This window comes from Hypomesus nipponensis, chromosome 7 (genome assembly GCF_054491055.1).
Source record: "Hypomesus nipponensis isolate SF chromosome 7, ASM5449105v1, whole genome shotgun sequence".
In the NCBI taxonomy this organism is placed as follows: Eukaryota; Metazoa; Chordata; class Actinopteri; order Osmeriformes; family Osmeridae; genus Hypomesus; species Hypomesus nipponensis.
In genome coordinates, this window is record NC_140367.1 from 547501 (window position 1) to 567120 (window position 19620).

Below are 19620 nucleotides of genomic sequence, written 5' to 3' on the forward strand. Positions count from 1 at the left end.
CATGGCCCACAAGTTGGGACAAAGGAACAGGAACCACATGAGCTGGTTGGTCTCTATGGCGACCAGGTTGTTGATCTGGCCCAGAGTCATCTCCCCCATGGACATGTTGGAGGTGGACAGGCGCAGAATCTTGTTGTAGATCATAGCCTGGGGCAGAGTTCAGAGGGCAGAGGTCAGAGTTCAGAGGGCAGAAGTCATGGTCTGGATGTTCGATCTGCTTGAGTGGTTGAAGCAGTACAGCACAGGAACCATGCTGACGACACAACCAGTCATCCTACATTTCCCTCAAGGCTTCACTCACAAGGAGGGCACCGCGGAGGTTGATGCCGGTCTCTATGGTGACGTAGTAGGAGGCCTGCAGGAAGGTTCTCTGGAGAACCAGAGCGAGGAACAGGAGAACCGCCAGGACAGAGCTGTGTCTCAGGAGCTGGGTGACCGGCATGAAGTACATCCCATCTACAAAGTCCTGTCACACACACCACACACACACACCATACAAACACCAACACACAGATGTGGCAGGGTTAGAGCAGGCTGTGACAAATACCAGGCCTGGTGTGTTCTGGACAGCTGCTGACAGAATGACTCCGGAATTTTCCATGTCACTTAGAAATGTACGTCTGCTCTGCAGGGCGCCACCCCTCACCCTTTCACAACACACACACACACACACACACACACACACACACACACACACACTGTGTAGGTGTGAAGGGTGATGCCTGATAACAAAATTGGCTAATCTCGTTAGCGCTGTCTGTGTTGACATGGCAACCAGCACAGATCTGTCGCCAACGCCTCAGTGACATCACAGTGGAAGTGAGTCATGATTGGTCAGACTCGACCACCCAGAATTCCAGAGGTGACAACTTGAAGAGAGGCAGACATTGAGGTCACTGAGTGTGTGTGTGTGTGAGAGAGAGAGATACACATAGAGAGATACACAGAGAGAGAGAGAGCGCGCGCGAGAGAGAGAGAGAGAGAGAGAGAGAGAGAGAGAGAGAGAGAGAGAGAGAGAGAGATGTGTGTGTGTGTTTGTGTGTGTGTGCATGCTAATAAGCAGGCGCCAGCTTCACAAGATGTCTGACGAAGTTGTGATGTCTGCGCGGGGCAGAGATGACAGAGCGCTCCAGTCATCTGCGCTCTACAGCACGGATACACTCTCAGGCTCATCTTTCTGTGTGTGTGAGGATGAGGTGTGTGTATGTAGCAGATCAAATACATAACACCTTCTGCAATGTAGCTAGCTCACCACATTCCATTGGAACACACACACACACCCCACACACACATACACACACTCCACCCCACACACACACACACCCTCCCCCAACACACACACACTCCCCCTCCCCAGACCTGGTCTGAGCGCGTGGTGACCGTCTGGTTGGCCAGGTTGCTGACGATGCCAGAGATGCAGAGCGGCCCAGCGAAGCCCAGCAGGTCGGCCAGGTAGCGGAAGGTGCTGCTGAGGAGGATGGGCCGGCCGAACGCCTGGTACATGGACCTCCACATGGAGGGGGCGCGCTCGGGCTCCTCCGCCCTCTGGGGGGGGGGGGTTAAGAATGATCAACTTCCTCTCCACCCAAACACTCCTCATGCTTTCATCACAGCCCACCCCCTTCAGTCCTCTCTGCTCCTCCCCCCTTCCTACCCCCTTCCTCCTCTCTCCTACTCCCCCCTTCCTACCCCCCTCCTCCTCTCTACTACTCCCCCCTTCCTACCCCCCTCCTCCTCTCTACTACTCCCACCCTCCTCACCCTCTGCTCCTCCCCCGCTCCTCCCCCTCTCCTCCTCCTCTCTCCTCCTCCCTGCTCCTCCCCCGCTCCTCCCCCTCTCCTCCTCCTCTCTCCTACTCCCTGCTCCTCTCCCCCTCCTCCCCCTCTCCTCCTCCCTACTCCTCCTCCCTACTCCTCCCCCCTCCTCCCCCTCTCCTCCTCCTCTCTGCTCCTCACCCTCTGCTCCTCGTACACATCCTTCAGTCGGAGGTAGTTGGTGAGGGCTCTCATGGCGATGGGCAGCTTGCCGATCTTCTTCAGCTCTATGGGCCTGGTGTGAGCTCCCATCACCAGCTGGTTCATCCACCAGTACGTGGCCTTGGACAGCAGGTTGACAAAGGGCTGCAGGAAGCGTACTCCCAGGTCCTGGAGGTCCTCTGGTGGCTTCACCTTCTGGGGGTTGGAGAAGAACACGTACTTCTGCACACACACACACAAACACACAAGAGAGGATACACACACACACACAAGAGAGGATACACACACACACACACACACAGTTAGACACACACACACACACACACACACACACAAGAGAGGATACACACACACACACACACACAAGAGAGGATACACACACACACACACACACAGTTAGACACACAAACATGTTCCCACAGCTCCACACCGTTCCAAGGAAACACTCGACAAACTACTTCCTGTTTCCGCCACTGTACGGCCTTTGAACCAGGAAGTGCTGACTCACCCTGACCCTGATGACATTGACCTCCACAGCCATCAGCAGTCCGTACAGGAGCACCAGCAGTGCCGTGATGCAGAAGCGCAGGTGCTGGATGCTGATGCCCAGCTCTGCAAACTTCCACAGCTTGATGGACTTGGTGATGAAGGCCAGAACCCAGTAGATGAACAGGGCTGGGGAGGCAGGAGGGAGTGTCACTGGTAAAAGATAGGACGTCTATGTGTGTGTGTGTTAGCATGTGTGTGTGTCTTACCCAGCAGTAGCTTGGGGAAGTTGGAGGTCTCTATGTTGTGGTAGTACACCAGAGAGGTGGTTGCTGCTATGAAGCCCATGAACGCAGGCATGAACAGGTGCAGGTGGTTTGTGCTCATCTCACTGACACAAGACAGGGACACACACACGGATAAGACTAGTTATTTGTGTACAGTTGACTTGTTATCTAAAATACATTATTATTATTATAATACCCACCCTAAATCCTCACAGTTTTTGGTTAGAATGTGGTTAGAATTTTACTAAAATGTTAAAATTGCCTAAAGAAACGCATCCTTAATTATGTGTCCTCATTCTACTTTAATAAGCACATAACTCACCTTGTTCAAAATGTTCAAAATTAACAGAAGAACAGATAATGGGGGCAGGAACTTTGGAGAGTTAGAATGGTTGGGTTAGGGTTAGGGTTAGGATGGTTGGGTTAGGGTTAGAATGGTTGGGTTAGGGTTAGGGTTAGGATGGTTGGGTTAGGGTTAGGGTTAGAATGGTTGGGTTAGGGTTAGGGTTAGGATGGTTGGGTTAGGGTTAGGGTTAGGATGGTTGGGTTAGGGTTAGGGTTAGAATGGTTGGGTTAGGGTTAGGGTTAGGATGGTTGGGTTAGGGTTAGGGTTAGGGTTAGGGTTAGGATGGTTGGGTTAGGGTTAGGGTTAGGGTGGTTGGGTTAGGGTTAGAATGGTTGGGTTAGGGTTAGAATGGTTGGGTTAGGGTTAGGGTTAGGATGGTTGGGTTAGGGTTAGGGTTAGGATGGTTGGGTTAGGGTTAGGGTTAGAATGGTTGGGTTAGGGTTAGGGTTAGAATGGTTGGGTTAGGGTTAGAATGGTTGGGTTAGGGTTAGGGTTAAATTGGTTGGGTTAGGGTTAGGGTTAGAATGGTTGGGTTAGAGTTAGGGTTAGAATGGTTGGGTTAGGGTTAGGGTTAGAATGGTTGGGTTAGGGTTGAATGGTTGAATGGTTGACAATGTTTCCCTTCAGGCTACACTACTTTAGTTTGAAGATACAGTCATGTATTATCAGTAATGTTGTTTTTGTTCTTAAGGCGAAAATGTAAGGACACTCCACTCTTACATTATGGACTTTTGATATTAAACAATAGGTTGGAAGGTGACATAATTTAGTTAAAAGCAAATACATCAAATATATAAATATCTTAAACTGAGGAAGAGGTTGTATTCACATGTGTCATGTGTTGTACAGTGCTGATACTGAAATATGTCTTATTATTAATTAATCCTAATCATGTGTTCTTTTAGCAAGCACTTTGTTCCAAAGCAACATACAGAACAGAGAGGGAATTGAACCTGTGATCTCTTGATCTTACTTGTTGGACACGATGCCCTCGGCAATCTCGCACACGTGGATGAAGAGCAGGGAGAAGGTGAGGACCCAGCGCAGGTTGTGTCCAGGAAAGTGGAGCCATGTGTTGTGGTGGATCTGGACCTTGGAGCTCTGACTGCCCCAGCCTGGGACACAGCAGCACAGCAGGTACAGCAGCCAGGCAGGTACAGCAGCCAGGCAGGTACAGGGGGAGCACAGCAGGTACAAGAGCACAGCAGGTACAGGAGCACAGCAGATACAGCAGCCAGGCAGGTACAGCAGCCAGGCAGGTACAGCAGCCAGGCAGGTACAGGAGCACAGCAGATACAGCAGCCAGGCAGGTACAGGAGCACAGCAGGTACAGGGGGAGCACAGCAGGTACAGGAGCATAGTAGGTACAGGGGGAGCACAGCAGGTACAGGAGCACAGTAGGTACAGAGGGAGCACAATATCCACATCAGATACATAAGAAATAGGGTTTGGCAAAATGCACCGGGAAAACCCCCCAAACAATACCAACCCCCTGAGAAACACAGTCCAACACTGTCTAATGATCTTCCTTTACCCCGGTGTGTGTGTGTATGTGTGTGTGTGTGTGTGTGTGTGGGGGGGGGCGGACACAGACACATAAATGTAGGTTGTGATGCCATGGTAACCTGTCTGAGCGTACCGATGAAGAGGATGGGGAAGGTGATGAAGAGGAGGAAGACATGAGGGACCAGGTTGAGGGCGTCAACGAAACAGCCGTTGTTCAGAACGCCCTTCTCCACCCCATAAGCACTCTTATTCACATCGTTACCACAGAAGGAGAGTGCCATGCCACACGATTGGTCCAGGCAAGCCTAGGGGGAGGGGCATGAGGTGGGAAGGAGATACGTCAGTGGACAGAATCTTGTCAGTTTAAACCACTGGCCAGTCCTAGTGAGGCAAAAGATGACTACTGATTGAAGGGTTTGAGTGACGAACAGACAGGCAGACAGGCAGACAGACAGACAGACAGACAGACAGACAGACAGACAGACAGGCAGACAGGCAGACAGGCAGACAGACAGACAGACAGACAGACAGACAGACAGACAGACAGACAGGCAGACAGACAGGCAGACAGGCAGACAGGACAGAAGCTTGGTGGAAGATATCTCGCTCTAAGTGTGGAGTTCTGCAGTTATTGACGTTACAATGTCCAGGTGTTATTCCTGACAACCTGTAGTGATATTTACGAGTGTCAGGTTGATGACCTGACTGATGACCTGACTGATGACCTGACTGTACAGCCAGTTCTACACCTTTGACCCCAGGGTTCTTTGTTGATCTTCTGGCCACCATTGAATAATAACAATCACAATCAAATCTAATTGTATTTGTAGGCTAAAGCCCTTTTAAAAGCAATGTCACAGAGGGCTTCAAATACGCCCGGAGCACCAACCTGAACTTAAAACAACAATGTGCTCATTTAGCAGATGCCTTTATCCTAACAATACAGGGGGATTTGAACCTGCAGCCTGTACCTAGCTCAGTAAGCTCATCACCAGCTGAATATACACCTGTCTGTCCCCTCATGTAACCTGCTCATCACCATTTGTTACTGTTAACACACCTGTCATCCTTACATTGCTGTAAACACTCTTTTGCTACCTAATGTCAACATCCAGTCAAAACCTTTCTTATCGCTGTATGTTATCGTATACACTTCTAAATGCAGAGTAAATGTGTCTGGTTTAGCTCGTGCTTCCAACAGCAGAAATATTCAAGAGATGATTTGTTATAAAAACAAACTAGTGAATAATCTCTCAAGTGTAAAACACGACATGCACTTAAAAAAAAGCCTTTAAGCCGTTTTAGCCTAACCTCTGCTAAATCTAAACAATAGGCTATAGACAACTACAACATACTGTCTCAATAATAAGTCTGGTCAGTCCAGCGTTCTTTTAACACAGCGGGACTTTTAACGGCTTAAAAACTTTTGTTGCAAAGCGTCAAACGTACAAAACACCTAACCCTAACCCTAACACCAGGCTATGTTGTTATTACTACAAGGCTGAATCAGTTAGAAATCGAGAAAGGGACATCTTACCACGAAATAAATAAAAAAAAGTTCTTATTTGCGCTTGTTCATTCCGTTTGCCTGGTGTATACGCGCCAGTGTTCAGTGAGAGATGGTTATTTTTAGCCGTGGTGCATCAACTGCGCATACTGCACCCCCCTATCGGGTTTCCAAACTTACCCAAGTCTGTCGGTGGGGTTAAACTTCCCTAACTCTGTGGTTACCGGCAGCATGTGTTCCACCGGCAACACGAGCAAGGTGCACCCAAGTATTTATTATGATAAACCCGCATCCAATAGTAGCCTAGGCGTATTTGACCATGTCAGATTGTTTAAAGGGTGGTACGGTGGACCGTGATTGGCACGTGTTCCCTGTGTTGATATGATGAACCTCGGGGTCAGAACAACGCTCCCGGAGGCTTTGGTGTTGGGTCATCGGGGATGTAATCTACACAAACAATGTACACTTCATCCGGTAGTCTAATACGTTAGGAACACAAGGAGGATTCAGAACGCTGTTACACTGCTTAAAGCCTAAATTGCTCTTGTCACCAAATACCTTCCCGAACGCGGATTTATAGCAATGTTAAAGGACAAAAGACGCTCGCTGTGTCCTTTGATTTCACTAACTAGATGAAACATCACAGTAGGAAGGTGAGAATAGCATCGTCTTGGTAACATACCGGAGGCGGTTTTGTTCTTGTAGTCGTGACGCACGGGTTCCCTGGCCGGTTGTCAGTGTTTTGAATATGTCCTATCTCCGCTGAGGAACGTCTTCTCTCGTGCAGACATTGATTCTCTCGGGTTGGTGTTGGTTGTATAGCGGACGGCGCCGTGCAGATGCGCGTTTCAGCAGCAGCGTTGGGATGTCACCGTGCACGGGTGAAACGGTTGGCGTTCTGCAGAGAAATCACACATGACGGGATATAATCAAGTACGAGAATGTAGGTCACCCGTAGAGCGATGGAGACGTTTGCCAATATGTGTCTTTCTTTAAAGCTAGCGTTTATAAATGATTCATAAAGGTCGGTGTGTATTTGGTTGTGATAGAGGAATGCATAGACAACAAAACCACGTGACTGCTGTCCACGTCAGTCGTTGGGGTCACAGACGCCGTTCAATATAGGTATGGTCGTGTTATTTACTTAATTCACAAGGTGCAAGTATGTATCCATGTGTGTGTGCCAAATACTTCCATAATATCTATCTCCTCTCTCCCCCTCCCCCTCTCCCCCTCCCCCTCTCCCCCCCCCCCCTCTCTCTCTCTCTCCTCCTCCAGGTTAAAGAGGAGCAGTAAGGAGCGTCACCTGGTCCAGACCGTCTCTGCAGAATCTCTTCTGATCAGGATGGTGAAGATCTTATAACATCCCATAATACCATATGGTCATATATTTTTCCCATAACAGCAGGGTGCTTGGTGATGAAGATCACTCTCTCACTCACACACACACACACACACACACACACACACACACACACACACACACACACACACACACACACACACACACACACACACATGAGAAGGGGGGCAAGCTCAAATACAAGGGAGAGAGAGAGGCTGGGAGAGAGAGGCTGGGAGAGAGAGGCTGGGAGAGAGAGGGAGGCTGAGGGGAGAGAGAAGGAGCCTATAGGGGGAGAGAGCGAGAGGGACGCTGGGGAGAGAGAGAGGGACGCTGGGGAGAGAGAGAGGGACGCTGGGGAGAGAGAAGGAGGCTGGGGAGAGAGAGGGAGGCTGGGGAGAGAGAGAAGGAGGCTAGGGGGAGAGAGAGGGAGGCTGGGGAGAGAGAAGGAGGCTGGGGGGAGAGAGAGGGAGGCTGGAGGAATAAAAAAAAGGATTAGGGAATCCCAGAATAAACGTTAATGTTTTTTCCTCAGAACAGCTTTTATCTGGGATCTGAAAGATGGCTGCCTGAACAAGCCCTGCATGGCCCAGTGTGTGTGAATGATGTCATAATAATCATGTATTCATTGTGATATGCTGATGTGCAGTGGCGTGCTGTAACCGCTGAGTTGTACGTGTGCACACTCCTGGTCATGTGACAGTACAGTGTGCAGACTCCTGGTCATGTGACAGTACAGTGTGCAGACTCCTGGTCATGTGACAATACAGTGTGCATACTCCTGGTCATGTGACAGTACAGTGTGCAGACTCCTGGTCATGTGACAGTACAGTGTGCAGACTCCTGGTCATGTGACAGTACAGTTTGTGCATGAGTAAGGGAGCTCAGGGCTACTCCAGTGCAACACACACACATACACACAACAAGTCCTTCCAAGTGTGGGTGATGGGTGCTGACAGAACCAGGTTTGCAGCTCTGCCCCTCCACACTCCCCCAATCCTCTGCCCCTCCACACTCCCCCAACCCTCTGCCCCTCCACCCTCCACCCTCCCCCAACCCTCTGCCCCTCCACACTCTCCCAACCCTCTGCCCCTTCACCCTCCACCCTCCCCCAACCCTCTGCCCCTCCACACTCCCCCAACCCTCTGCCCCTCCACCCTCCACCCTCCCCCAATCCTCTGCCCCTCCACCCTCCCCCAACCCTCTGCCCCTCCACCCTCCACCCTCCCCCAATCCTCTGCCCCTCCACCCTCCCCCAACCCTCTGCCCCTCCACCCTCCCCCAATCCTCTGCCCCTCCACCCTCCCCCAACCCTCTGCCCCTCCACACTCCCCCAATCCTCTGCCCCTCCACCCTCCCCCAACCCTCTGCCCCTCCACACTCCCCCAATCCTCTGCCCCTCCACCCTCCACCCTCCCCCAACCCTCTGCCCCTCCACACTCCCCCAACCCTCTGCCCCTCCACCCTCCCCCAACCCTCTGCCCCTCCATACTCCCCCAACCCTCTGCCCCTCCACCCTCCCCCAACCCTCTGCCCCTCCACACTCCCCCAACCCTCTGCCCCTCCACCCTCCCCCAACCCTCTGCCCCTCCACCCTCCCCCAACCCTCTGCCCCTCCACCCTCCCCCAACCCTCTGCCCCTCCACTCTCCCCCAACCCTCTGCCCCTCCACCCTCCCCCAACCCTCTGCCCCTCCACCTTCCCCCCAGCCATGCCATGCCCCGCCCCTCCACCAACCCTCCACCTGCCAGTCCCCCCTCCCTCCGCAGGGCTCACACACGCCCAGCAAGGCCGGACTGAAGCCTGGGGCCGGGGTTGTAGCAGGCCCAGGCAGGGTGACCGCCTGGGGGACAGTGTGTGACAATGTGGGGGCGGAGGAGTGTCCAGGGAGCCAGCAGCATGAGAACTGGGCCTGGATTGTGTGTGTGTCTGTGAGTTTAGCGCAGTGCGTGTAGCGCAGTGTGTGTGTGTGTTACAGTGTGTAAGTTTCTATTTGTTTTTCTGACACTGTGTGTGTGTGACAGCATGTGTGTGTGTGTGACACTGTGCAGAGGTTCACATCCCCCAGATCCTCCCAGGAAACAGTGAGCGGGGAACCCTGACCCATGACCTTGTGACACCCAGGAGGAAGTGGATTATGTGTGCCCAATCACAGAGTCCCACGGGGACTGGACGAGGTGACGCGGGCGGGGGTTACTGGGACGAGGTGACAGAGAAGGGAGGGATGATGAACAGAGTAGAAGGAAGGATGGAGGGTTTAGAGGAGGGATGATGAAGAGGGGTAGAGGTCAGAGAGAGCTCTTTGAGAACGTTCCAGATTCCCACCGCCTGAAGATCGTGCTGGGAACAGCTGCTCAACACGTATGCATGTGGTGAGTGCGTCATCTACAACACACAGGACATGTGAAAGGTCTCTCTCCTCTGTCTCTCTCACATCTCTCCTATCTCTTCCTTCCTCTCCCCTATCTCTATTACATCTCTCCTATCTCTCTTCCTTCCTCTCCCCTATCTCTCTTACATCTCTCCTATCTCTCTTCCTTCCTCTCCCCTATCTCTCTTACATCTCTCCTATCTCTCTTCCTTCCTCTCCTCTGTCTGTCCTACATCTCTCCTATCTCTTCCTTCCTCTCCTCTATCTGTCTTCAATCTCTCTCTCTTTTCTCCTATTTCTCTATCTGTCTAAGTCAAACAGCTCATTATGTCACTGGTGATCAGGTGCCATCTCAGTGTCTCTGCCCATCACATTCCAGGTGCCATGTCAGTTTCTGAGGACATGGAGGGATTGGACGCAGCCCTGGGGGAGCTCAGCCATTGGTCTATCTCCCAATGACATCATCAGCCCCAGGAACCACTTATTACCCATCACAAATGTTCCTGGCGATGGTTGCCGTGAAGAGGGGTTGGGAGGGGGGCACCCTGGGGTAGAGGAATCCTGTGGTTCTCAGCGTGAGAACAGAGCAGAACCAGGGGGGGACCGTTAGGTTGTGGCGCTGCAGAAAAGGAAGTGGCAACCAGCTGTAGATCCACTCCTCCGCAGGGACGAGAGACAGGGAGGAACACAGGCTGCTGGACACACACACATATACACACATATACACACATATATACATACACACACAAGGTACAGGTGCCCTCATCATAAACACTCAGAGCTGACAGACCCTCTCTAAACAGCTCTCACTAGAACGTGTGTGTGTGTGAGATGTGAGAGAGAATGTGTGTGTAGTATGTCTCCTGACCTCAGTCAAACAATAACAGGGGGTGACATTGAAACAAAATGAACGCAGGTATCCATAGCAACCATACGTCTTCGCCGGCGTGAATTTGGTTCATATGTCAGGTTCAGGTTTATGGACGGTTTACATAGCTTGCGGTGGATTTGACGACGTTTAATACAGAGCCGTTTATACAGTGTTGGAGTACAAACGGTGGTCTAGTCCAGGGTATAGGGACTGAGTACACACAAGCAATTAGGCTACTTACATTATTTCAACCAAATATAGGCCTATGTGCCGTATTTCTTCAGTTTCCGCCGCAGCACCGTGGTGTATTTTCAGAGGTTATCTTATACTGCCACCTGGTGGTCAGTTGTGGTACACTATGTCCATAGTTTTGATTTGGTCGGCAACTCCTCACAAAACCGCCCTAAATAATTTTTTAATATTTCCTCCGCATCACAACCGATTGCAAAACCATTTGGCAGATCAACTCCTAAAGTATTTGAGAACACAGACAGCGCTTCGGGAAAGTTCTAGACTACGCCTATGGAAACCAATAAGTGACATGTTTTGAAATGCAAAAGGCATTGAATACTTTATATTGAATTTGAAAATGTAAAGAATGTGTTCCCTGATTTGCTTCCATACACGCCCACTGGACTTTACGTGAACCACGCGCTGTACATAACGAGTGCTGGTCAGTAGGGGGCGCCCAACAGCTTTACAAAAAGTAAGTTACGTATTCCAGATTTTTGGTGTAAAATATATAGGCCTATATATTATTTAAAAGAACTAATCACCAAAACCTGTAGTTTCTAACCCCAAGACATAGCCTACAAGTAGAGTATGTAGACCGTCCAGCAGAACATCAAGGATCAGAGGTGCAGAGTTCAAACAGTATCACACAAACTCAAGCCTTTTTGCCATCTCACGTAATATTCCAAGCACTGTGTAGCATATTAGCTTTAATATAGAGCTGGAGTGTGTTTGATGAAACACTCAGTTCAGTAATGTGGCCGCATGATGAAAAACGTCATTTTTCATCACAGGAAGGTTATCTGAAAGACTGATTAAACATTCATAAACTTTATATTGGATTGTTCTGCTTCACAGAGCCTGTTATTAGGTGTCAACCAGCCACAAACGCAGTAATGAAGTGAGTGTAATTCCAGGGCATTGTGATTTCAAGGATTAAGGAAATTAGTTCCATTTTAATCATTGTGGCACACAGATACTGCAGCTAATGTGAGCGCAGCATTGTGCGGCTTTCCTGACTCCACGCTCTGCCGCACAATTAATTCACCTGAACATAATTACATTATGTAGCTAATAGGCAGCTTCTTTAGATCAGATAGCGGCTCTCCGGAGCCTGTCTGACAAAGCCAGCCGTCTGAAAGGTCGTTTTATCCGCGGAAGAAACTCCAGGTGTCCTGGAGTTCCGTCAGGGATTTCTTTGGAACGTGATCAAACTCCGTGAGCTCCACGTTCAGAACATTCATGTGCATTGTGTGTGTGGATCTGCAGCTTGACGTGTTGAACATGTTTTGTCATTCAAAGGCCCACTAAGCATCGAACGCACTCTTCTGTGTTCGGATTAAGGACGAACAGAGATGGCCGCGGGCCTTTTTTAACAGTTAGGCCCAGTTTCCCAGACATGGCAACCTTCCTGGTCCGAAAGTAATAGAATAATTCAAACAATATCTCAATTGAAACGTATATAGTTCAGGACTAGGGTTAATCCATGTCTGAAAAACTGGGCTTTATTGAATTTAGGAACGTAATTGAAACACACTGATCGCTTTGTGTTGTTTTGACACGTGTGGAGGTTGCTGGTTCTGTGATAGATGATGAGGATGTCAGCGTTATTTACTGTGGGAAACCCAGCCATGCAAGAGGATGATTTAATAACTGCCTAAATGTTCAGCCCCAGCGGCTGGGATAAAGATATCGTTACTCTGTGCTAAATGTATTTTCTCTTGGTTCAGGTGACTTGTAGCTGCAGCAGGACTCACACAGGCCTCTTGTTTAATGGACCTTACTTGATCGAATATCTTGTGTTTATCGGAACAGTCTGTCTTTGTGTGTATGTTTGTGTGTGTTACTTGATGTCAGATTTCCCTAGATAGAGATGGCTAGATTCACCCTAGATAGAGGTGACCCTAGATGGAGGTGACCCTAGATAGAGGTGACCCTAGATGAGGGTGACCCTAGATAGAGGTGACCCTAGATGGAGGTGACCCTAGATAGAGGTGACCCTAGATAGAGGTGACCCTAGATAGAGGTGACCCTACATGGAGGTGACCCTAGATGGAGGTGACCCTAGATAGAGGTGACCCTAGATAGAGGGGACCCTAGATAGAGGTGACCCTAGATAGAGGTGACCCTAGACAGAGGTGACCCTAGACAGAGGTGACCCTAGATAGATAGGTTGGGCTGACAGACTAGGGGGTGACAGATGGTACGAACATGACCTTGGCTCTGGCATGGCATGGCATGGCCACTCAAACACACACACATTGCCCCCCTCTGACACACACTCACACCCCACACACTCACACCCCACCCTCATACCTCACAGGGTTGTGAGTTTTAAGGAGTGCAATACGTCATGGTGACAGCTACCAGCGGTTGGCATGGTGACTCAGTAACTAAGCGATGCGATTCTAATCAGTTTCAGAGCTGAATATTAACATTGGTCTGTTCCGCTTCACACTGCTATTCATCTCTCTGATTGGGATTTCTAGTTTAGGGTTTCAAACATACATCAACATCATATGGAGGAAAATAAAACGTTAGATAAACAGGATGAAGCTCAAGAACAAACAATTGTTGTATAATGTGCATGTTTTATATGTTTGATATTTTTGTATTATTGTTTAGAAATTGCATTGAACCATTCTTCCATCCTCTCAGTCCCTTGTAATCCATGTAATCCATGGTCCAGCTAGATTAACAACAAACATATTGTCCTGAAAATGGGGAGGGAGGGTTGGATAAGAACAGAGAGAGATGGGGAGTGTGAAAGGGGAGGGAGAGAGAGTTCCCAGGGTTAGGGGTCAACATGAGTATTTCAGTAATGAGCCAGATGAGTTTGTGTATGTGTGTTCAGGGTGAATGTGTGTTATGGTGTGTGTGTGTTCAGGGTGAATGTGTGTTATGGTGTGTGTGTGTTCACCTCATCGCCTCTAATCTGCCATGCAGCCTCTAAACTGTTAGCTTTACAGCCTCTAATCTATTCTTCCTCACATCACAGCCTCTAATCTGCTCCTTCTCACCTCACAGCCTCTAAACTGTCAGCCTCACATCCTCTAATCTGCTCCTTCTCACCTCACAGCCTCTAAACTGTCAGCCTCACATCCTCTAATCGGCTCCTTCTCACCTCACAGCCTCTAAACTGTCAGCCTCACAGCCTCTAATCTGCTCCTCCTCATCTCATAGCCTCTAATATGTTAGCGTCACAGCCTCTAAACTGCTCCCCTCCTCCTTTGATCTGCTTCGCCTCTCAGCCTCTAATCCTGCAGGACCCACCTCAAAGCCTCCAAACATTATTTTTTCTTTCCCCCATTCTAACAGGTTATACTCCCTCCCTCCCTCCCTCCCTCCCTCCCTCCCTCCCTCCCTCCCTCCCTCCCTCCCTCCCTCCCTCCCTCCCTCCCTCCCTCCCTCCCTCCCTCCCTCCCTCCCTCGAGTTCATGTTTTGACCTTGACACTGCAGTCTGAACTCTGCACCTTCTTCAGTTTATACTGAGTTGCTCTCATCAGCCCAGACCCATCATTTACTGTAGCCTTTATGTTTTTAATGCTAATACAACTCCAATCAGATAGATGATCAGACACATGGCAGAACTTTCCCTCATGAAAACGTCCCCAAGCATTCAAATGATCTATAGTGTTTTGTTAAGTAGTCTTGATAAAGCATTTGGCAGACTGCTAGCCTGTGATATTCATCCAGAAGATTTACGGAATCAGAAACGGGGCCACCAAGCTGTGTCAAGGATTATGTTTCAAACATTTTTGGAACAATGGTCACTATTGTACCATAAGCGTCGAGTTAACCCTAGAGGCGACGGCACGGTCACGCACGCTTCGATGAGCCGCTTTCCCCCTTGAAAACTGTCTCGACGATTTAACTGACCGTCTCCGAGTCAAGGAGTACGATTCTCAGTCTACAGTTTTCTTGTCATAAATATACAACAGATATGTGGTGAGGTCAGGTTCGGTCAATTTCACTTTCGTATTCAAACGCATATGGGCGCAAAACTATTGACTGCTTTTAATTTAAACTTTAAACAAAGACGGTTTCTGGCTGCAGGTGAATTCCGGATTCTTCCGCTTGAGGGGAAGAGAGGGCTAACAGCTAATATTTCCGCTGTGGTTTTCGGGATAGTTTAGTGAGAGTCCCTTGGTGTTGTGAGTGTAAACGGATCCGTACAGGCTTGGTCTATTGTATAGAGGGCGCGGGGAGCGGAGGGAGGAGGGAGAGTAGTCACTCCATCTCGTTTTTTTGTTGAAGACTGGATCGCGCCGTTTACAGCCCAGCGTGGATCAGCTCTGTCGTTCCGGAGTTCAACACAGCACAGACGTCGGAACGGGGTGGCGTTTATTTAAAAACACACCTGAAACTAGCCTGTGCAATTTGGCGTGCCTGGGCGTTGATAAGAAACTTGCCGTTCGCCGTGGTAATATAGTTCTAACTTTTACAGCGAGCAGTAAACCTTAGACAGGATTTTCTATCTCACAGTTTCGTTGTGTTTCTGGAATGTTGTCGCTATCCGCCCTCACTGACCGGGGAGAGATGTGAACTTTTTTTTACGGACGCTGAGTAAGACGAGATTTATTTTCTGGGTGAAATAGAAGACGACCAGAAATAACATCTGGACGGCGAGCGAGCGAGTGTCTTTGGCTGAAATCGAGGTAAGAAACAATGACCGAGTTTTTTTTAAAGCAGTCCTTTTCTTTTCTGTTGCTACATGGGTTTAAACTTCATACTGACAAGGAACGTAGGACGGAGAGCAGTAACCTCGAACAAAGTTGAGCATTTGGTAACTCAATTACTACAGCCTACATTCCGAAAATACAGTCTGCGAACACACTACAGATTACATTTCACAGTAGATGTGCGAGAGAGCAATGTTGCAAAAAAAACAAACAGAAAGCGCGTGAGTTTCGTTTTAATCATCAAAAGGAATCAAGGAGCTGAGTTGATCCTGCGGGTTCGGTCATGCGGATCTGATCATGTTCCTGATTGGGCATCGGTCATAGAAGGAGGGGGGGGGGGGGGGGGTAAAGTACAGAACCGGGAGTCTCTTCACTCTTCAAATGATACTACCTTGCGTTAACGTGTTTGGCTCAGCAACGTGTTCTGTCTACGTCAGGGTTCCCCAATTAGATTTCCAAAAGGGCCAAATTTGGTCAGGTATGCCAACATGTTTTTTATTGTGTGTCAGTTTTATGCACGGATGTTACTTCTATTATGATTTTATAACTATTGTATAAATGTATCACTATTAGTAGTGGTGTTGGGAGTCACACAAGGAAAAAAAAAAGTACTCTTGAAACAAAATTAGTCTAAAACCAACGATTTCATTATGAAATGCCCCTGGAGCATAGCCTGACGTTGTCATACTCATAATTCTAGTCAGAATATGAGTCTGAAAACTCTCCGTTGGGCTGTGACTACGGGGCGTGTTTCAACAGAACTCATAAAACAAATGCCTCTTCGCTCAATTGGATAGACCTACAACCAATCAGAGCAACGTAATATGTTATTTGTTGAAAACGAATTCAACCCAAGGGATGATCCTGGTTTTATGTAGTTGTTCCCAATACGAGACCCTCCAGACCCAACTTCCCTACCAAATTCTTTTGTGGGCGGAGAGAAGTCAGCCAGGCTACCTGGAGCATATTCTTTCCAAACAGACAGCAAACACAACAGACAGCAAACACAACAGACAGCAAACACAACAGTCAGCAAACACAAAGTCCAGCAAACACAACAGACAGCTGTTCCATGTCAGTTTGGTCACAGGACGAGTCTATTGCTAGTGAGAATGCTTCCGTTTTCCTCAAATTGATAATTGGGCTGGAAAAAACACTGCTCCGCTAAAACTTTGACTCTTCTGGTTGCCGTGTTGGCTGACAGCGCAGTGCCGGCCCCTGGGCAAGAAGATACCTCAAACTAGTCAGCCTGGCTGAAAGACGCGTCTCAGTTTTATAACCAGGCGCAAACAACGCTAATACTCATGCAACATGGCCACAACTTCATGTTAAATTACTGTGTTAGATTTGTTGTGACCAGTAACTCCAGTATCGACCCTCCGGTTCGCTTCAGTGCTGATGAGTCGGTTCTGTGTGAGCCAGAAGGATTGATCAGTCATTATATGGACAATTTGACCAGTGTGTGCCATTGATCTGACTGTGGGGGAGAACTTTCAGGGTGAAACATTGAGCTGCTGTTTGTAAGGATCTGCACATCAGAATCTGATAGACGCCTACCATCTCTCACCCGCCTCACTGCTCCAACAAGGCAGTTCGCTCTCCCCCCCCCTCTCTCTCTGTCTCTCACTCACTCACTCACTCACTCACTCACTCACTCACTCACTCACTCACTCACTCACTCACTATACTCTACTGATCCAAAACAGGAAGGACCCCCCCCTTACAGGGTCAAAGGTCAAGGGGGCAGAAACAGTGAGTGCTCTTCCTCCCTCCCCTCCATCTCTCCTCCTCCAACCATCCTTCCTTCTACTCTCCTTCTCTCCCCCTACTTCCCCTGCCTCTCTCCTTCCACCCTCCTTCTCTCCCCCCTGCCTCTCTCCCTCCATCCCCTTCTCCATTTCTCCTCCTGCCCTTCAGCAGTCAGGCTTGTGTTTGTTAGTCTTCCATTCTTCCATGAAGAACTCAGAGACGCAAACACTGACCTTATTCATGTGTGTGTGTGTGTTCTGTCATATCGTAACCCCCGGTCCCTGGAACAGGACTGTTACTGGACATGTCTTGTTTTGAGTGTACCTCTCTGTGTCTCTCTCTGTCTCTCACTCTCTCACCCTCTGTCTCTATCACCAGAATTGGATTATCATTAAGTAACACAACATAAACATGACCATTGCAGGAGGGCAAGCTTTCAGAGTTAGCGTGTATACTTGAGCACATGGTTGTGTTTGTATTGTGTGTGTGATCCTGGTCCCTCAAACAGGACCATCTGTTGTAGGGACACCCACACAGACAGCCTGTTGCCAGTCCCAGAATCCTCCAGTGGGACGGCGTTAAAACAAACAGGAAGTGGAGCTTGTTGGTGTGTGTCTGTGTGTGTGTGGCTGATGTATTGTCTTGTGATTCTACAGTTACTGTTCAGCCTGGGGGGGGGCAGTTTTACACCATCTACCTTTCACATCAGCATCATGATGATGAACATTTACCCATCCACCATTCCACACACACACACACACACACACACACACACACACACACACACACACACACACACACACACACACACACACACACACACAGTGGTTAGGCAGCATAATGGAGCTGCCACAGAGTTAATACAGGCCACGCCAGTCAGGATAATGAGGGCGGGTGGAGAGATGAAGGGAGAAGGAAGGAGAGATGGCGGGAGAAGGAAGGAGAAATGGAGGGAGAAGGAAGGAGACATGAAAAAAGAGAGAACGCAGACTTCATTTTCATTCATCATTTGTAAAGCTCATTGTGATATAATTGATCGCTTTTTCAAATAATTCCTATTCAATTGGCATTGGATTGAGCCAGTGTAGTCAGGACTTTGCAGAGAGAGGGGGAGGGGTCAGGAGGGGAACAGGGAAGGTACACCTGAGCTTTGTCCTCAGAGAGAGAGGTTACAGCCTGGTGAGTGGCTTGTTGGTGTGTGATTACCTCCCCACCAACACACACACGCACAGATCACAACAGCTTGTTTGCTTGTCGGCCTCTGAGTGTTTGTGCTTCTGTGTCCGAAGGTTGTGTTTGCTGTGGAAACAAGACAGTGTGTGTCTGTGTGTGTGAGTGAGTACTTTGGAAGGTCCCTTCTACTCACTTTCATTTTTCATTTCCCATAAACCCCTGTTGTTCCAATCCAGTGCCCCCAACACTAACTAACCCTAACCCAACACGCAGGCTGGTCAGAGTGAGGAGGGAAGAGTGACTCAGTGACTCAGTGACTCAGTGACTCAGTGACTCAGTGACTCAGTGGCTCAGTTCAACACTCCTTCAGCAAGGAGCACGCTCACCATGACCAGGATGGGGGGGGGGACCTGTACCAGGAGGGGGGGGACCTGTACCAGGAGGAGGGGGGGGGGGGACCTGTACCAGGAGGGGAGGGGGGGTCTGAATAGTTTAATAGACTACTGGACATGATTGACACCAGAGGTCAGAAATGCATCCATTGGCGGTAGATTTGAAAGAGGCTTCAACTGGATTCCTGGAGGTTATGTGAGAGGACAGGCTGGTCACCTGATGTGACCCTTGGTCTTCAGACAGGCTGCTCACCTGATGTGACCCTCGGTCTTCAGACAGGCTGCTCACCTGATGTGACCCTCGGTCTTCAGACAGGCTGCTCACCTGATGTGACCCTCGGTCTTCAGACAGGCTGCTCACCTGATGTGACCCTCGGTCTTCAGACAGGCTGCTCACCTGATGTGACCCTCGGTCTTCAGACAGGCTGCTCACCTGATGTGACCCTCGGTCTTCAGACAGGCTGCTCACCTGATGTGACCCTCGGTCTTCAGACAGGCTGCTCACCTGATGTGACCCTCGGTCTTCAGACAGGCTGCTCACCTGATGTGACCCTCGGTCTTCAGACAGGCTGGTCACCTGATGTGACCCTCGGTCTTCAGACAGGCTGGTCACCTGATGTGACCCTCGGTCTTCAGACAGGCTGGTCACCTGATGTGACCCTCGGTCTTCAGACAGGCTGGTCACCTGATGTGACCCTCG

General features: G+C 49.4%; 2 protein-coding genes across 2 annotated transcripts in view; one reads left to right on the plus strand and one right to left on the minus strand.

Moving 5' to 3' along the window:
- abcc9 (ATP-binding cassette, sub-family C (CFTR/MRP), member 9) overlaps positions 1-6216 on the minus strand; it is a 32605-nt gene extending 26389 nt beyond the window's left edge. Inside the window, 9 exon segments of the mRNA XM_084701292.1 lie at positions 1-147; positions 302-466; positions 1360-1545; positions 1956-2198; positions 2485-2651; positions 2732-2853; positions 4069-4210; positions 4735-4906; positions 6139-6216. The exon segment at positions 1-147 is cut by the window's left edge and continues 9 nt beyond it. Coding sequence (XP_084557418.1) covers positions 1-147; positions 302-466; positions 1360-1545; positions 1956-2198; positions 2485-2651; positions 2732-2853; positions 4069-4210; positions 4735-4882 — 1320 coding nt within the window. The 5' untranslated portion in view covers positions 4883-4906; positions 6139-6216.
- Positions 6217-14925: 8709 nt separating this feature from the next.
- LOC146276249 (plexin-B2-like) overlaps positions 14926-19620 on the plus strand; it is a 38905-nt gene continuing 34210 nt past the window's right edge. Inside the window, exon 1 of the mRNA XM_084701299.1 lies at positions 14926-15582. The gene's annotated coding sequence lies outside the window, so the exon portion shown is untranslated. The remainder of the gene's footprint in view (positions 15583-19620) is intronic.